Source organism: Hippopotamus amphibius, chromosome 1 (assembly GCF_030028045.1).
Source record: "Hippopotamus amphibius kiboko isolate mHipAmp2 chromosome 1, mHipAmp2.hap2, whole genome shotgun sequence".
NCBI lineage: Eukaryota > Metazoa > Chordata > Mammalia > Artiodactyla > Hippopotamidae > Hippopotamus > Hippopotamus amphibius.
In genome coordinates, this window is record NC_080186.1 from 134,180,863 (window position 1) to 134,198,507 (window position 17,645).

The window sequence follows — 17,645 nt, forward strand, 5'->3', positions numbered from 1 at the left end:
CCCAAGATCACATAGCTAGTTAGTGGTGAAGCTGGGATTTGAATCCATGGTCTATGTGTCTCCAAAATTCATACTCTTTCAATTAGAATTTAACTCAATAAAAACCAACAGGTATTTTTGACTGCCCAATCTGCATCAGGTGCTATGTTAGGATACGGCAGTGAACAATACAGATGCAGTCCTTGCATCCATGAGGCTTAACAGATGCTTCAAAGGTGAGCCAAATGTGATGAGAGTCAGGTAAAGGCAAAGTACCCACAATCTCTGTAAACTATTCACATAATGCGGGCGAGTAAATAGGAGCCGCTACCCTCCTTCCAGAGTTCAATCACACTATAGGTTAAACATGCCCAAACAGGTTGGCCTGGAAATGTGACCACCATTATTCTTCTCTATTATTTCTGTGGGGAAATGCATGCTGAATTCTAAATGGATATATGAACAACTTTGGGAGCACAACAATACTCAGAGTTAGTAGCTACTTTTTATGTGAGGTTTTAATGCAACAGCAGCAGATTTACCTTTCTCATCAGCTTCTGCTGAGCACAAAAAATAAAATTAGTGTCAGCATGTATTTCTAGAAAGTAGACTAATTGAAGTTAAGAGGATCAATCAAACCACAATGATAAATTATTGAGTATCTGCTCAGAATTCGGCACGATGCCCAGGCAATGTAGAAATATAGAAGAAATGTAAGACTGAATCAGCCTTGTCCATGGAGAGTCTGTAAACCAGCTACAGGACACCCACATAAGAGCACATCCAGTAAATGGTAGTCTGTGTCAACATTCTAGAAGACTGGGGTAAATATATGTCTTCAAAATGGGCTGGGGGGTCAGAGATAAGGGCAATTAACCCAGGTGTCAAAATAGCTCTGATCTGGATATTCAGAGAGAGAGTTCATGGTGACAGTGGGAGGAGTGTTGACCACAGAGAAAGGCATAGGACGAGTGTGTCCCCCAAAGTGAACAGACCATTGAGGCCACGGACTAGAGCTGGGAGGACTGGGAAGCAGGTCTCAGAGGTAGTTGTAAATGAGGGAGCGTTTTGTCTTAATCACCTGTGCCCCTCCCCCCCAAGCCTAGAATTGTGCCTGCCAAACAACAGGTGCTCAGTTAATGTTTAGCGAGGTGGAAAGATATCACCTTCACTGAAAAGAGAAATAGCAAAAGAGTGCTAGTCCTGTTTCAACATATTGAAGGCCTACTGACAGTCCTCATGTAACAAAAACGGACGTAACTCCACACGTAATTACCTGCCGATTTCCACCATGAGCCGGAAGTTGTCGGCATGCAGCAGGGAAACTGACGAAGGTGGGGCAGAAAGACTGGGGATGATTTCTTAATGGGAGGGGGGTTGGGTTGGGCCTATCAGGAAAAGCAAGGAAGGTTTGCTTTCAGGAGTCCCAGCCGAGATACTTACAGGGCTGAGACAGAAACAAACACATGGGAACAGACGCTTAGGAAACAACAGCAAGTGGTGGCACTGTGGTTTTTGGTAAATAATTCGGCAAGCCAAACAAAACACATCTGTTAGATTCAGGCTGTGAACCACCAACTGGAGGCCCTCAGGACAAGACGAGGGAAGAAAAAGAATGCTTTTCAGATGGAGGAAACAGGTAAATGACAAAGAGAGAGCAAGGAGCAGGAAGGCTTAGTGGGAGAGTGAGAGGGATCTCCCCAGAACCCAGAATGCTGCTGAAAGCAGTAGGAAATGTGGTTGGAGAGAAAAGCTAAGTTGAGTTTGCATTCCAGGGAAAGGAAAAGGTAATAAATAGAGAGTGAAGGACAACTTCAGCATGCTGTGCCGCTTGGAGAAATGGTGCTGAAGTTAAACATTGCCTTTTCTAATCTTGGCTGCTAAATCAACTGTGTTTATCTCTAAGACTAATATTATCTACAACTGCCCTGACAAGACGTCCATGCTGGATCTCTTGGGTGATTTTCTGGAAACTGCCCTGGTGCAGCCATGGCTGCTGCCCCCAGACTGCCTGTGACAGCTGGGGCTCTATAGACAGAGCTGTGGATCAAAAGCATCTTCAAACACAGAGCATTTCCTTCCTCACTTAACACATTTCACCTAAGGATTTACATTTATACCAGTTGAACAAATCAAAGTTATAGTTCCCTCAGTAACTGTAACCTGGACCAAATATAGCTATATTTTTCTGCTGCTGAGCAGGCGTTTAACTCATGCCTCCCAACTGTGAACAGGAGATTTAATTCAAACATTATGCAAGAGATGCTTTTTGGAAAACAAGTGGCTGGTCCAGTGTAGGTTTAGGGTAAATGGCTATTCCTTTCAATTCGTGTTTTTATGCAGAAGTTCCCTACAAACACTAATCTTCACAGCATCCTCCACAGTCTTCCGAACAGGGGTGAATGGAAAGGTACCTTCTCCACTCTTGCAAGCTGCCAGCTTGCCCAGTCATGGGTCAAAGTCCAGCTTTGCCACTGCAGGTGGCTGGTGTTGATTGAAGCCTCCATACAGAGTCAGGACTGAGATGAGACAGTAAGGTGATCAAGGCATTTGTCCAGGAGGCAAAATTTCAGGAGTGTCAAAAAACTCATTAATCAAGACAAATAAAATTTAAAGCTATATTTCTTTAAAATATATAAATTAATGCAAAAAATTCATGATGAACAAAATCTTAAAATATTGATTTTTTACAATCTGCACTGAAAGATTGTTTTTCTTGATTACCAAATTTTTGGTGTCCACTTATATTTTGCCCCCACCCCCAGGCAAGTGCCTCACCCGCCTAACACTCGTCCTGGCCTGGGGAGGCAGTCGGGAGGGAGTGAAGAGAGGACATAGTGGATTTGGCTGCAGGCAATCTCTTTTAAACTTTGGTCTTGGCAAATAGAGGAATACTGAAGAACAGCTTGAGAAGTATTTCTAGTTGGTGCTGATGAAACACAATGTGTTGGATTATTAATTCTATTGGGAGGAGTTCTAGTCAACCATCAACAAAAACTGTCTTCTAATTTTCCAGGTGCCTCCCCTGAGAATAAGCGATCCAAAGACCATCCAGTAAGTTATGCCAAACCACCCACTTGCTGAGCCTGCCAAGCGAAGCTCAGGTGACATTCAAGACCCAAAACCTGGCCGAGGAATTACCACATGAATAGGGTTGTCAAATAGCCCGAGTGAATGCTGTAGCCTGCAAGGTCCTCTAGACCAACACAGGCTGCCATCCTCCTCTGTATTACCAGTGCCCAGAGCCTAGTCCTGGGTTCGTGCAGCTGCTGTTGGTTTAGTCAAGCAGTTTCCCAATTGCTCATTTAGTAGGAGGTTCTAATCACCTCCAGACAGAGTGAGGCAGTTAACAGAGTGGAATCCTCTACTAAGGCTGGTCATTTGTCTGTGGGGTTTGTTGTTATGACTGAAAAAGCAGAGAAAGCCCCTTATCTGGCAGCAGCCCTTCACCCTGGAGCAGGTGTACTTTGGGGAACTGCTCACCCTCAAAATGCATTCTTTGGAAGTGAGCAATCATTCCTGAAATACTTCAAAAACAAGCTTAATTTAAATAAATAATGTTAGACCTACAGAAAAGTTACAACAATAGTACAGAAAATTCCTATCTACCCTTCATCCAGCTTCCCTTAATGATAACATCTTAATGTTAGCATCATCAGAGCACAACTATCAAAGCAGGACATTTGTATCAGCATAATACTATTAAATATTCTAATTTTCCGTTTTTCTTCTAACATCCATTTTCTGATTCAGGACTAATTCAGAATCCCACTTAGAATTTCGTTGTTATGTTTCCTAAATCCTCACCAATCTGTGATGGTGTGTTGGTATTTCCTCATCTTTCATGACCTTAAGTTTTGTTTTGTTTTTGTTTTTTAAAGCCTGATTTTTAAAAATTTATTTATTTAATTATTTTTTTAAAGTTTATGTATTTATTAATCTATTGGCTACATTGGATCTTTGTTGCTGCATGAGGGCTTTTCTAGTTGTGGTGAGCGGGGGCTACTCTTTGTTGTAGTGTGCAGGTTTCTCATTGTGGTGGCTTCTCTTGTTGTGGAGCACAGGCTCTAGGTGCGTGGGCTTCAGTAGTTGTTGCACACAGGCTCAGTAGTTGTGGCTCACAGGCTCAGTAGCTGTGGCTCATGGGCTCAGAGCACAGGCTCAGTAGTTGTGGTGCATGGGCTTCATTGCTCTGGGACATGTGGGATCTTCCCAGACCAGGGCTCAAGCCCGCATCCCCTGCATTAGCAGGCGGATTCCCAACTACTGCACCACCAGGCAAGTCCTATGACCTTAAGCTGTGAAGAGCACTTATCTGTTATTTTGCAGAATATCCCTCAGTTGGGGATGGTTGATTGTTTTCTCATTATGAGACTGAGGTTTGTTCATTTTTGGAAGGCCTCCCCACAAGAGTAGTGTTGTGTCCTTCTCAGTCATCTTCTCGGGAAGCACAGGATGCTGATGTGTGTCCTCCCTGGTGATGCTCCCTTTCATCACTTGGTTAAGGTGGTGCCTGTCAGGCTTCTCCACCGTGAAGTTGCTATCCTTCCTTGTGTCATCGGTAAGTGGATGCTTTGGGAGGATACTGTGAGACTCTGCAAATACCCTGTTTGTCATCATACTTCTGCCCATCACGTTTAGCATCCATTGGTGGTTCTTCCTTGTAACAGTGATAACTGAGGTGTTTGCCTAATCAAAAACGAGCTCTGTATAATCTTTAAACCCTATTTAAGACCCAAAGGCCAAAAGCTACTGAGGTGAAAGATAATAATCTCCCTGTCAAATGTGCCTTTCCCACAGCTGTATGGGTCAGACATCTAGTTTAGGCACAGCAAACCAATGGCACTGAAGTCATCATCCCCATCCTTCACCTATGCAGGAATCTGGGCTCTTATTCTCACAGGCCCACATAAGTCTTCAAAATTCTCCACTACTTATTGCCAATCAATAAGAATGTCATGGGAAATGAAACAAATTTATCTCTGTTCTCAGTTGGGGGTTTAGTTTGTCTTTAAATTGCTACATCCCTGGAGCATCTTCTCATTGACCATTCTCATGAGAACCTTTAGAAGCAGCACATTCAAGGTCGCTGGAGAGAAGGGAAGTAGACAGGCAGCTCCCCTGGGCCTGTGGGTTTTTTTCATTTGCGGCAATTCCTTTGAGTCCCAGCCAGTGGTATGCTGGTAAATGTTTATCAATTGTCTTTCCAGGAAGGAAAAACTAAAAGTCTGGATGTTAAGTGTTTGTCAATTTTCTGGTATGAGTACTTCCTTCATGGTTGATTTCAAGCTATCAAAGTGACATCACTGAACGCAGAACTGGGAAGAAATGGGCTGTGCAGAGCATTAAATATTAATAGCTATAATATTACATATCTGTATGTGGTTCTACCATACAAACACAAGAGATGTAAATAACCTCAAGCACACCGATAAGCATAAAGTATGGTAAGATAATTAGGAAGTGATACTTTTGAGTATGTCTTCATTACCTCTGATTTCAATATAGTTTATTAGTTATAGATATATAAAATTTTAATAATGGCAGTTATTTAACAAGTAATTCACAAAATTTCTAAAAATGTAACACTTGGTTCCCATGAGCTGGTATGAGCCAGCTCCAGCACACCACCCCATACAGTGGTTATCATGAGCCCCCACGTTCTGGATACCCCAAAGGAGCCCCTGAAACAGCAGGATGACACTTTTCCCCAGTCCCTCCAGGAACCCTTATGAGGTCCAGATGCCCTGCAGGTGATGGTTTTGTTCCAGCAGCAGCATCTGCTGCTTCTTGGCAAGCCTCCTGTGATGCCACTGAGGTCTCCAAAGCATCTGCCTGCCGCCAGGGCTGGCTTCAGGGCCACCCTCAGTGCTAACGGGTACCGAGTCCTCCCTAAGCTCAATACCTGTTTGGCATTCTCCCAGGAGACCACCTGGCCCTTAACTATTCTTAAAAGAATTACAGGGATGTTTCGGAAACAGCCTGCAACAGTGGAAGGAGCACAGGAGGGAAGGGGAATGGTGAAGGTAGAAGCAAAGCCACACGCATCGAGTACGGATTACATGCCAAGCACAATGCTGCAGGCTTTCACAGGTGTTCCTGTTTACTCTGACACACTGGGGGAAACAGCAACTGCCTTTTTGCCAAGAGAGTCCATGACTTCCCAAGGTTCCCCAGCTAGAAAGAAGCAGAGCTAGGATGCACCCCAGCTCTGCTCACCGCTATAGCGCTAGCGTGTAGTGTAGTATACATGGTGCTTCCTATGTATTTGTGGGACGGATACATGAATGTAGCCCAACTCCAAAGCTTGTGCTCTTACTTCCACCAGGGAAACAATGCTGGTAAAGTGCTCTTAAATGGTAGAGTGTAAATGAAGTAACGGAAGGCACTGTGGCGTGTGAAAAGCTGACTTTGGAGTGAGATGAGGTGATTCCCTCCAGGCTGTGCCTTTTTAGTAACTCTCTTGACCTTGATTAGGAATGTCACCTAGCTGAGGCTCACTTCCTCACCAGTAAAATGGAGATAATAAATGGGGATAATAAAGTGGGGATAATAAAACTAATCTTGCCATGCGCTGGCCAGAAACAAACAACTATGATGCATGAGAAAGCACTTTGCAGGTGAAAAGTTGCCAGGAAAGAACATGTCCTGTATGTCACTTTCCATGACATTGTAATGTCATTCCACTGGCCTGGGAAGGGCACGTTTAACACCATGGATGCAAAGGAAGAGCAATGGGTAAAAAGAAAATGGCCTTGGACCCAGCAGAAGGTACAGGATTCTCATCTATTTCAACTTTAAGTTTAGGGCTTAATTGGCTGTTCTCTGTTTGGAATGCACAACAGACAAAAGCCTTGTCTCCCTACCTTTTATGTGATATACGAGGGAGCAGATAGGTTGGAAGAAAACCCTGCTGCTTTTGCAGTGCGGTATTGATCCTGGGAACTAAATGATAACGCAAAGAGGCAGCATCAGCCTCTCTTCAAGCCTGCATCATGCAGGCTGCCTGGGATTCTCAGAATTTCAAAGGAAGACACCTAAGCACAGACCGGCAGGGTCTGCTTCTATCATACAAGGTAGGTCAGGGGCAGCGCTAGACCGAGAACACCCTCTAAGCAGACTACTCCCTGTGCATGCCTCAGTCCCTTCCCCACCCATGGGTACCCTAACAGAACTGAAGATGCTAACGCCCTTTTGCAGTCAATGTCTGCTCCTCTGTAAGGAAGAGACATGAGGGTGAGTGTATGTGTGTGTATGTTTTAAAATACATGCACCCAAACTCACACATGTGTATTCAATGCAGTAGACAAATTGCCCATAGCAGGACAGCAGGTAAGGGAAGTAGGGGAATGGAAGCAGGAGATAGGGAAAAAGGTAAGAAACACACACACACACACACACACACACACACACACACACACACGAAATAAGAAAGGGTCTTGCACAGACCAATGAGGATAATGTGTCATAAACTGAGTGTGATTAATTCAACCCCTGCACCTGACATCCAATGAAGACAAAAAGAGAAAGGAGCATACCCTCCTAGCACTCAGAGCAGAAGACCCGAGAGAGAAATCAGTCTCTGTCATTGATTGGGACGAGTCACATTCATTCACTTCTCCATTCCTTCAACATATAGTCAGGCACTGTGCGGGATGGGTGAGGAGAAGGGGAGAGCTGCAGGGCAGGGCAGGGCGGGGCACTCCCCATTACACAGGCAGAAGCGTCCACAGAGGATGATAACCCAGGTGCTATGACAGAGCAGGCGTAAGCTCTGTGGACCACAAGAGAGGGGTGTGGAGGGGGGTTAGAGAAAGCTTCCTGGGGAGAGTGAATTTCCTCTGACTCCTGAACGTTAGGTAGGATTTAGCTAGGCAAAGACAGGGGGCGATGCATTCTGACAGTGCACACAGCACACACAGCAGCCCAGAAGAGAGAGAGAGTGCGGGCATTTGAGGGATTGAAAGAATTTTAATGGGGCAGGAGGATGGAGAGTAAAAGTGGAATTGCCAAGAGGCAAGGCTGAAAGTGTAAGCTCTGTGAAGGTGGGGGAGGGAGGCTTGATCTCTGAGTTTCTGTGCTCAAAGCCTGGCAGGGAACACACACAGCAAAGTGTAACACCAAGCAATTAGGGTGCTGCGATAACCGTCTGAACACAGAGCTTTGCACACAGAGAAGGAAGTCCTTAAACCTGCCTTGAGGTTGGAGGGGTGTGGCGAGGACATGGGATTGAGATTTCAGAAAGGAAGTATTACCCGAGCTGAAACTAAAAGGAGTTTAGGATTTTACTTGCATGAAACTGGGAAGGGCATTTCAAGCAAGAGATAAGGCATGAGTAAAAGCCCCCTCTACCAGTGTCTAAGCGGATGAGTAGAAACACCAGAGACCCCAAACCAAGCATGACGAACAGAGGGCCTCAGTCAAACCCCTCAGGTTTAGTCAGTGGGCTCAAAGGGTTTTTTTAAGCTGATTGTGTGCTTTCTCTGTCTTCGTGACACAGATACAATCAACATCATCTCCTCTTCAGAATTAGGAGTCACCTTTACCCACTTTGTGATGGCTACGCAGGGTACAACATGGCGACTCTCCTGTCTGTCAAAAGAATGAAACAGAAACGAAGAGCCTGCTTTAAGGCGGGGAGAGCCAGCTCCCTCCGGGTCTGGCACAAAATTAAATTTTATGAGCTACTTGGCAGCCGGCAAGGCACAGAACGAAGCCAGTGTGAAACTGCCTTTCAAAGTAACCTATGTTGATGAATAAACTTGCTCGGTGAGGGGGAGGAAAGGAGTTAATACAGGCAGAAGTCAGGCCTTTCATCCTTCACCTGAGCCTGTCCCCTTCCTATGTTACGTGCACCTCAAGCAAACTGAGTGAGGGAAGTTAACACTATCATTAAAAAAATATTAACATCCAGGCTTAGGCAGACATCCACCCCCCCCCCCCCACTGCCCCCAGAGTCATATGCCACCCACGGTCACCCAAACAATGACAATGTATTGCAGATAAGTATTTTTCCCCATCCCCCAAACACACCAAGCCCCGCAAAAGGAAGCTTGGCATCCTGCACTACAATTGCTAAATTTACACACGTGGCTCTGCCCTTGGGCAACGGTTCAGGCAGGTAGGTATAGTCCCTGCTAGGGCTGGAGAGACAGGCTATTCCACAGGACCAAGAAAACGTCAGTAAAAAAAGACATGGCTATGCTCTTATCCACCGAGAGGATCCAAACAACCAGAAGAAAAACCCAGGACATTTACCCTGGGAGTCTTTTTTTATTTTTCTCCTAAATTTCCAATTTGAGGAGTTGGTGCCTGAAGAAACCAACAGCACACCTGATGGTTTGGATTTTCAAAGTCAGATCTTTGCACAGGCCATGTCCCTACTACCGCATAAAAATGAACTGATGAGTACAAAGGAATGTGTTTGAAGGCTTCGCCATTTTACGGTTTATTAAATGCCATATTGGAAGATGTGAGGTTTTATAGACTGGAAAAGGCTCTTCAATTAAGAAGGTAAAGAACTGAGGATGAGCCCAGCTGTTCTTCCATTTCCAGTGAATACTGAAGATGAAAAAAAAAAAAATTAGGTCACATTAGAGAAGTAGTTCTTAAAGTGTAGTCCCTGAACCAGCAGTATCCATATCATCTGGGAACTTGTTAGAAAAATAAATGATCAGGCCCCATCCTCCAAATCTAATGATCGGAAACCTGTTTTAACAGCCCCTCCGGGTCACTGGGATGTACAATCATGATTAAGACCTTTTGCACGAGATCTGTGGTCCTCCATGCTGGCTGCCTGTTGTATTACCTGGTGAACATGTTATTGTGATGCCCAGGCCAACCCCAGTCAGTTAAATCACAACAGCTAGTACTGTAACCCAGGCAAGTCTACTTTTAAAAAAGCTCCTCGGGTGATGTGATGTGTAGCCAGAGTTGAGAGCTGCCCTATGCTAGAATAAGAGAGTTTTAGATTAGATACTTTGGGACTTCTGATTTTTAGTTTAATTCAAAGTAATAATGGTTACTGAATGAATCTTCTTTGTCAAAGAAAGAGCTTTTGAGAAGAGGAGAGATTTCCATCTTTATGAGCTGGAGAAGTTAGATGCGAAGCTCACACTGTACCAAACCCAGTGGTAATAACAGTACTTAACAACTCACCAGCAAAAACAGTTGCTCACCGTTGGGAAGAGGTGGGCTAGTCCCCACGTTCAGAAGTCATCACAAAAGCAATGCACTTAGAGGCAGTAAAGAGTGAACGCCGCACCTCCCACATACCTTAAGTCCAGCTGCCAAAAACCCCCAAGGGGAGCTCAGAGCCTCCCCCTCACTTCTTGGCTTTGAAGCCCCGAGTATTCAGGGTGCGTGAGAGAGCAGCCTCTTCTCACCAGTGTATGGTGTCACCCAGTGTGCAAAATGATGACAACCTGTCAAGACAGAATTCTAGGGGGTCACGCCCATGGGACAGGCAGAGCCTAGCATCACTGCTTAACAAATGAACTGCAAACTGGGGTCATCCCTCTACCCAAATCAGGAAATTGGCAGAATGCATTATAAGTGTGTTCCTCAAACAGGGGTCCACTAGTGTAGTCCCAAGCATCTAGGATTTTTTTCCCCATGAAAAGGGACCTGAGCACTACTAAGATGTAGGAAGCATTGTAAATTCTTTTCAACAGGAAGAGGCAACATTTTCTGGGAAGTTTCTGTAGAAATAATGGGCCAACCGTCCTGTTTTTACACTGCAAGTGAGAGTAAGATCAAACATTCCTTTAAATTTTTTTTTTAAAGATCAAAGAGCAAAGACTGGAACCAGTTCAACAGCTGGCTAGTGAACATGCTTGTGAAAACACACCATCATCATGACAATCGCACAGAGTGAATTTTAGATATCCAAGCTTTGGGACATTATACTCCCCCCTCCCCCGAAAAAGGATGAGGAGAGAAATAAAGGAGAGGGAAAAGACCGTGCTTCTGTATCCCCATTGCCTATGCTTATGCAGACTCTGGAGGCTGACCAACCTGGGTTTGAATTTTCCCCCTACCATTTACTTGCTGTCTGGCCTTGCACTTTAAGTCTGTGATGGTAATGATCATCCTTAGCAGTGATCAGGGTGAGCAGAAAGAAGGCTTGGATTGCATTTAGCACAGTGCCTACAAAACAGCAAATTAAGTAGCAGTTGTGATCATTAACTACTCACGCTTGAACACCCAGCTGAGGCTTCACTTCTCTTATGAAGTGACAAAAATGCTTATACACACACACACACACACACACACACACAAAGTCTTTGTAGTCCTAGTACTCCTAGCATGCATTTAGATTTTAGTCATTATATTATATTGCAATTGCTTATTTATATGTTTATAAGTATTTTCTTAAGAAAAAAGACATGTCTTTGTGTGTCCAATGCCTGGCACATATCTGGGACATTGTACGTATGAATGAATGAATGAATGAATGAATGAATGAAGTTAGCTATGTATCTCATTTACCTAGAAATGAGATAAGAAATGTAATTAGGATGGTAAAAGTGTAAAGGACAAGACAGAAGAGAGACATACAAAGAAACTGATAATAATGGTTGACTACTGGATATGAGCAGGAAAAAAAATAGTTTTGCAGACTTTTCTAATATAGTCAATCATAGATATAGTTCATCCAGAGAGCCCTTCTCTGAGGATTTTCTAGGGAGGACAGGGGATAGAGATCTCTTGGGCCTACCCGGTCCTCTAAAATCCACCTAAGGACAGATACTCCTGTTATTCAAGGACAAGGTAAAGTTGCAAAAGGGACCTAAGTCAAATCAAGAATGCATATCTCTGTCTTCCAAGTCTCAAGAATTCTAGCCCTGTGTTTAATCACTGTCTCTCAGTCTTTACTGTTATCACCAGTGTACCTCATCGTCTTCCGTAGACTTTGCCTTTTGGAAGTTCTCTACTTACTCCCGCTTTCCTTTTGGTCTCATTCCTACCTAATCTCTGAATGATGTCAACGGATACACATTGGCTTCACTGCCACAGCCATCCCCATATCATCATCTTACTCCTCAACCTATTTCTAGGGTCTAGGCATGAGTGATCTGCTCATCCAGAAAGAGTCTTGACCATTTCACCATTGCAGGAGATAACCGGAGAAACAGAACCAAGGAAAATCAGCCAAGAAAGCAGACAAGCGGGTTTTCTTGGCTATGTAGGCATAGAAAAATTTCCCTACCCCCATCCCTGCAAACCAGAGCTTTAGTAAATGGACAATCTAAAAAGTCTGCAATATGTCCATACTTACACCCTGAGAAAGCCTGTCCAACAAGAAATATGGTGACAAAATGCTACACGCTTAGCTCTAGTCCCCAAGCTGTCTTTCACAGCCGGGGAGTTAGTCACTGGAAAAGTAGGCCCACTGAGCAAGCCACTGACTTTTATCTTTAGACTTCAACTGCTATTCATCAGCATCAATATTTTAGAACTTAATCAACTCAGCCCTAGTCTGAGTCCAGGACGTCTACATCATCGTGAAGACTCACCGCATCCTGACAGCTGAGGACCTCCAGAATGCTGTTGAGTAATTCCACACAGTACTTCTTCTCCTGGACCTGGTGCTGCATCTCATCCTTCTGCTCCAGCAGCTCCTTCAGTTCCTTGGTAATGACAGGGAGCAGAATGTCCCGGCATTCTGGAATGGAAGGCAGGTCAGAGACATCTGAGCTTCCTCATTTTTTAGTTTCTTCTCTTTATTATTAAGATAATGTTTCATTAAATGAATAATTAATGAATCTATTCTTCTTATAAAAATGTAAATATTAAAAATTAGGTTAAAATTTCCTTAGAACATTATTCGCAATTCTGGCCCCTCCCCCAAGCCCCACTCCCCAGAGGCAACCAACCAGTTATTCTATTCTACACATATGTAGGCGTATATACATATAAAAATGTTTGTGTGTATACCAGTATCAAATATGTAGTATCATTTTTATTAGGCTTTTCGTTTCAGTAAAACATAATCGCACTGTGAGGATAATCCTTCCAGATCTTCTTATATGTTTTACATACATATGTATCAGTATAAAAAAATTGTGTCATTTTGATTTTGTTGCCTTTTTATAAAAGGGGACTACACTGCACGTATTGTTTGGTTCCTTGATTTTTTTCATTCAATATTTTTCAGAGCACTTTCTATGTTATTACATACAGGGATCAAAGTAATTATTTGTAGTTGTTTTATAGTATCCTCTATTATGGACATATTTATTTATTTAGTCATACCCCTATTGGTGGACATTTTTCACTGGCATAAGCAGTACAAAAATGAACAACTTTCCACTTTCATCCTTGTGCACCTTGACTCTCATTTTAAATAAATTAAAACCTTTACAAAGAAGCGTAACTCTCTTGGCACTGTTGTCTCAGGAAATACCTGGAAGGTTCTGAAATCCTACACTGCTTTCTTTCTCTATTTCTCTTAAAAATGGCAGACCTTGAGGCATCAAAAGAGATGCCTCCAAATTTCAAGCCATCCCCACCCAGATGCTTCTAGAGCTGAAATGTGAATCATGAATGCCGATTTCATTTTAATTCAGTACAACAAATAGGTGCTGAACATCCTTGATGTGGAAGGCACAGTACTTCTGGAAGTACAGAGATAATATATGGTTTTTACCCATTAGATACTTAAAATATGACAGAGGTGATCAGCAAGAAAACAAAGAGCAATGGCAGAAGATAGAATAAGATACTGGTGGGAAGAATAGACTTCATCTCTTGTTCGGTCAGCCCAACATCTATACCTTCCTCTGGCACAGCACAGTAGTTTCACCCTGAGGAGGCACCCCGCTATGGGATGTAACCCTAGGGATACTGTCATAAGGTTCCCTACCCTCCTCTGAACCAGAGCTGGGTACCTGACCCTAAGTAGGATAACTCCTTGATTTGAAACTTGAGGGAACTTTAATAACAGTAATTGCTGATGTTGCTAACATATTGAGTGTTTACAATGTGCCAGGCACTGTGATAGAATGAATGGAAGAGGTGTCATTTGAGATGGTCACTGATGAGTAAATACTATTGCCATTGGGAGACTGGAGATTTAGAGAACAAATTGTGATTTAGAGCATATGGACCAAGATGCAGCACATGTATACAATGGAATATTATGCAGCCACAGAGAAAAGAATGAAAATACCATTTGCAGCAACATAGATGCAACTAGAGATGATCATGTTAAGTGAGGTAAGTCAGAAAGAGAAAGATAAATACTGTATGATATCACTTATATATGGCATCTAAAATATGGCACAAATGAACCTATCTATGAAACAGAGACAGACTCACAGACATGGAGAACAGACTTGTGGTTGCCAAGGGGGAGGCGGGTGGGGGAGGAATGGGGTGGGAGTTTGGGATTAGCAGAGGTAAACTATTATATACAGGATGCATAAACAACAAGGCCCTACTGTAGAACACAGGGAACTATATTCAATATCCTGTGATAAACCATCATGGAAAAGAATATATATAAAAAAAGAATGTATATATGTAAATAACTGAATCACTTTGCTATACAGCAGAGGTTGGCACAACATTATAAATCAACTACACTTCAATTAAAATTTTTTTAAATATTTAAAAAATAAATAAATAAATAAAAAATAGAGTACATGGACCTGGGTAAGTAGAACAGTCTCTTGGAAGTAGACTAATAGAAGATAACATTGAAAAGGAAAATTCTTAAATCAATGGGTGATGTAAGGTTATAGTTCTATGGAAACTGAAAATTATAGGCAACCACAATTACGATTCAGCTTTGCTTAATATTATAGATGGAATCAGGGGCCACAGGTTAATGGTACTCTATTTGGACTCAAGAAATGGTTGGCCTAAGGACTTTTGAGAGTACAAGGTGCTGAGTGAGCCATTACCCTTTGTTTAGAGAGAGAAGAAAAAAGACTGGATAATATTTACATATCAATTATCATAACATTTAAATTAATCCTATACTTCCTCCACATCTTGTCATCATAAAGTTGAAATTTTGTCCAGATCTGTTTATCAAAAGGGGTAAAGAAATTTCCTGCAATGTTCATTCAGAAGTTTGTTTTAAAAGTTATCTTCTAAAAGATGTTAACTTGTAACTTTGAAACTTTCTGTTTGTTAGAGGAAATTACATGTGTAAGAATACATGCAGGAAAAACCAGGTGAGTTCATTTGAAGTTATAAACTCTTTGCCATTGGGATGAATGACCTCACCAACTTCATGAAACTTAACTCCCTTCACTGATGTTGTCATAATTAAACCCTGCCAGAAGATAAGAATTGAGCATTCGCTTAAGTTGGGTAAGAATTGTAAAGTTTTCCTCTTTGAAAACTTAATTTTGCTAGTAAAATAAAGAGATTCTAATAAAGGAAACTTAAAACACAACAAAAATCTCGTTCTTCCATAGTTCTCTGGGCAAAGGGAGTCACCAAAAGATGTTTTTTTTAAGGTGATCCATGTCATTGTAGCATATAGGGCAACTGGAAGAAGAAAAGACCAAAGAGCAGAGACCAGTGAATCTGCCACTGCAGTGGTCCAGGTGATGGCAAATGAGAATAAAAGTGCTGGGTTCCACCCCCTCTAGATTCCTAGCCTCTGATACAACATTCTTCTCTGTTGAGCTGAAGATCTGATAAGAACTTAAAGAAAGATGGTCTTGAGTTTAAAGCATAATAAGACAATATTTTAAAGCCTAGAACAACAGCCTTTTGTGACCCAAGATTAAAAATCATTTAAAGCCTCTCCATCTGTAAATGGGATCACTAGGACTTACAGAAAGTAGATTTGTAAAGGTAGACAAAGGGTTAATCTATTGAGGCAGTGAAATAACTCACTCATTCATTTAGTCAGTCTACTTACAGCAGTCCCCAACCTTTTTGGCACCAGGGATGGGTTTCATGGAAGACAATTTTTCCATGGGGAGTGGGGGTGCGGGGGTGGGGGTGGCGTTCAGGAGGTAATGTGAGCAATGGGGAGTGGCAGATGAATCTTTGCTAGCTGACCCGCCGTTCTCCTCCTGCTGTGCGGCCCGGTTCCTAACAGGCTGTGGACCACTACCGGTCTGCAGCCCCGGGGGTTGGGGACCCCTGGTCTACTACATTTCTTGAAGGCTCCCTAAGTGCCGGTCACTATTCTGGGATGGGAAGGAATGCAACCAGGGGTTACTTGCCCATCACAGCAACAGAGACAACAGAGATAAGAGGCTGACTTAAGTAGATAAGAAAAACCCTGCTGCCTTTACCTCCTAGGAGTAGCAACCTGTCAGCGGCCATAAAAGAGAGCTACAGAATAGTAAAGGTCAGGTTTTTCCTAAAAAGTTCATTCTGTTGGTATTCTAGTTGAGATATCTCCGTCAGATCTCATTACAGAGACATGAGTGCAAGGGAAAAGGCCAGCTGGAAGATTTTAGATGTTAATGAAGACCTCCTTGAGAAGTCACCAGACTTTACATTCTACTTAAAATTGAGCCAAATTAGTAGATTCTCATGGAAAAGTTTAATAGTGAGTTCTCCACCCCTAGAAACATTTAAGCAGTAGGTAGCTGCCTATGGGTAGGGACGATGAAGGGGTATTCAAAGTATCAGATGAAGGGTTAAACACAATGATTGTTAAATCCCCATCTAAAACTCTGTAATTCCAGAAAACAGAGTTTCAAAGAAAGTGGCAGGAGGAAGGATATATTTGCTAGGTGGAAAGACAGTGGACGTGTTTGCATCTTTTACAAACCACTGAGGTTGTGGGAGCTGCAGACCAGGCCACGGCAGAAGCAGCGGTTTATCAATCCGAAAGTCACATGCTTCACAGATTATCGAAACCAGCATCCCCCAAAAGACAAGGGCTCTTGGTGCTGAGAGTCAGCAAGATTTGAGCTGAGGAAGCCATTAATAATGTGGCCTGTTTTTCAGAAAGTACTTTGTCTTCTCGTTAACCATGATTTCTCAGAAACGTCTGGCTCCTCTGCTTTGAGATGAAATAATTTTTCTCATTTGTAATTGGAGCTATGAAATTATATTAGTCTGTAGAGCTTCAGGAAGCAGCATTTCTTAATTGTGGATTGTCAAGCAAACAAACAGAAATGGTTTAAAAGATAAATATTGCAGAGCCTTAAATCAATCTTTACAGGTAGAAACAAAGAGCATCAGAGACCTGCAAGCCCAGCCTGGGTAACTGAGCCCAGCAAAGCTTGGAGATCTGCCAACAGGTGATGACAAGTCCAAATTGTAATTCAGAACAGGCCCTTAGGAATCCGCAGAGCTACTCAACTCTTTCATAGAAAGGAGTTTTCTTTTGTCAAAGTGACTTGCTGGGAGGTAAACGCAGTGTTTCTGGACTCTGGATTCTTCCTTTTCGGCAAAAGTTTTACCCTATGGCAGAAGATGCCACTGCCTGAATGCATAGCTCTCTTGAAGTGTGATATGCTTTTGCAATAATTTCACGACTCAGGGACACTTCAAATAAGATGGTCCTTTTCATCGCCTCCTTCTCCCCAGTATCAGCTCCATGAAAAGACAGAAATGGATCCTTTGCCCACTTTGGAAAACCACCTTGAGGTGCATCAGGCCACAAATATATCTGTGATCACAGCCACAACTGCAGCCCCAGAGGTAAACACTCCAAAGAACTACATCTGAATTGCTATCTT

The 17,645-nt window shown here is 42.8% G+C and overlaps 1 protein-coding gene across 1 annotated transcript in view; it reads right to left on the reverse strand.

Annotated features, from left to right (window-relative positions):
* The window catches only part of DOCK2 (dedicator of cytokinesis 2), a 414,056-nt gene that overhangs the window by 246,082 nt on the left and 150,329 nt on the right, over window positions 1-17,645 (reverse strand). Inside the window, exon 26 of the mRNA XM_057729388.1 lies at window positions 12,498-12,646. Within this exon, the coding sequence (XP_057585371.1) occupies window positions 12,498-12,646 (149 nt within the window). The remainder of the gene's footprint in view (window positions 1-12,497; window positions 12,647-17,645) is intronic.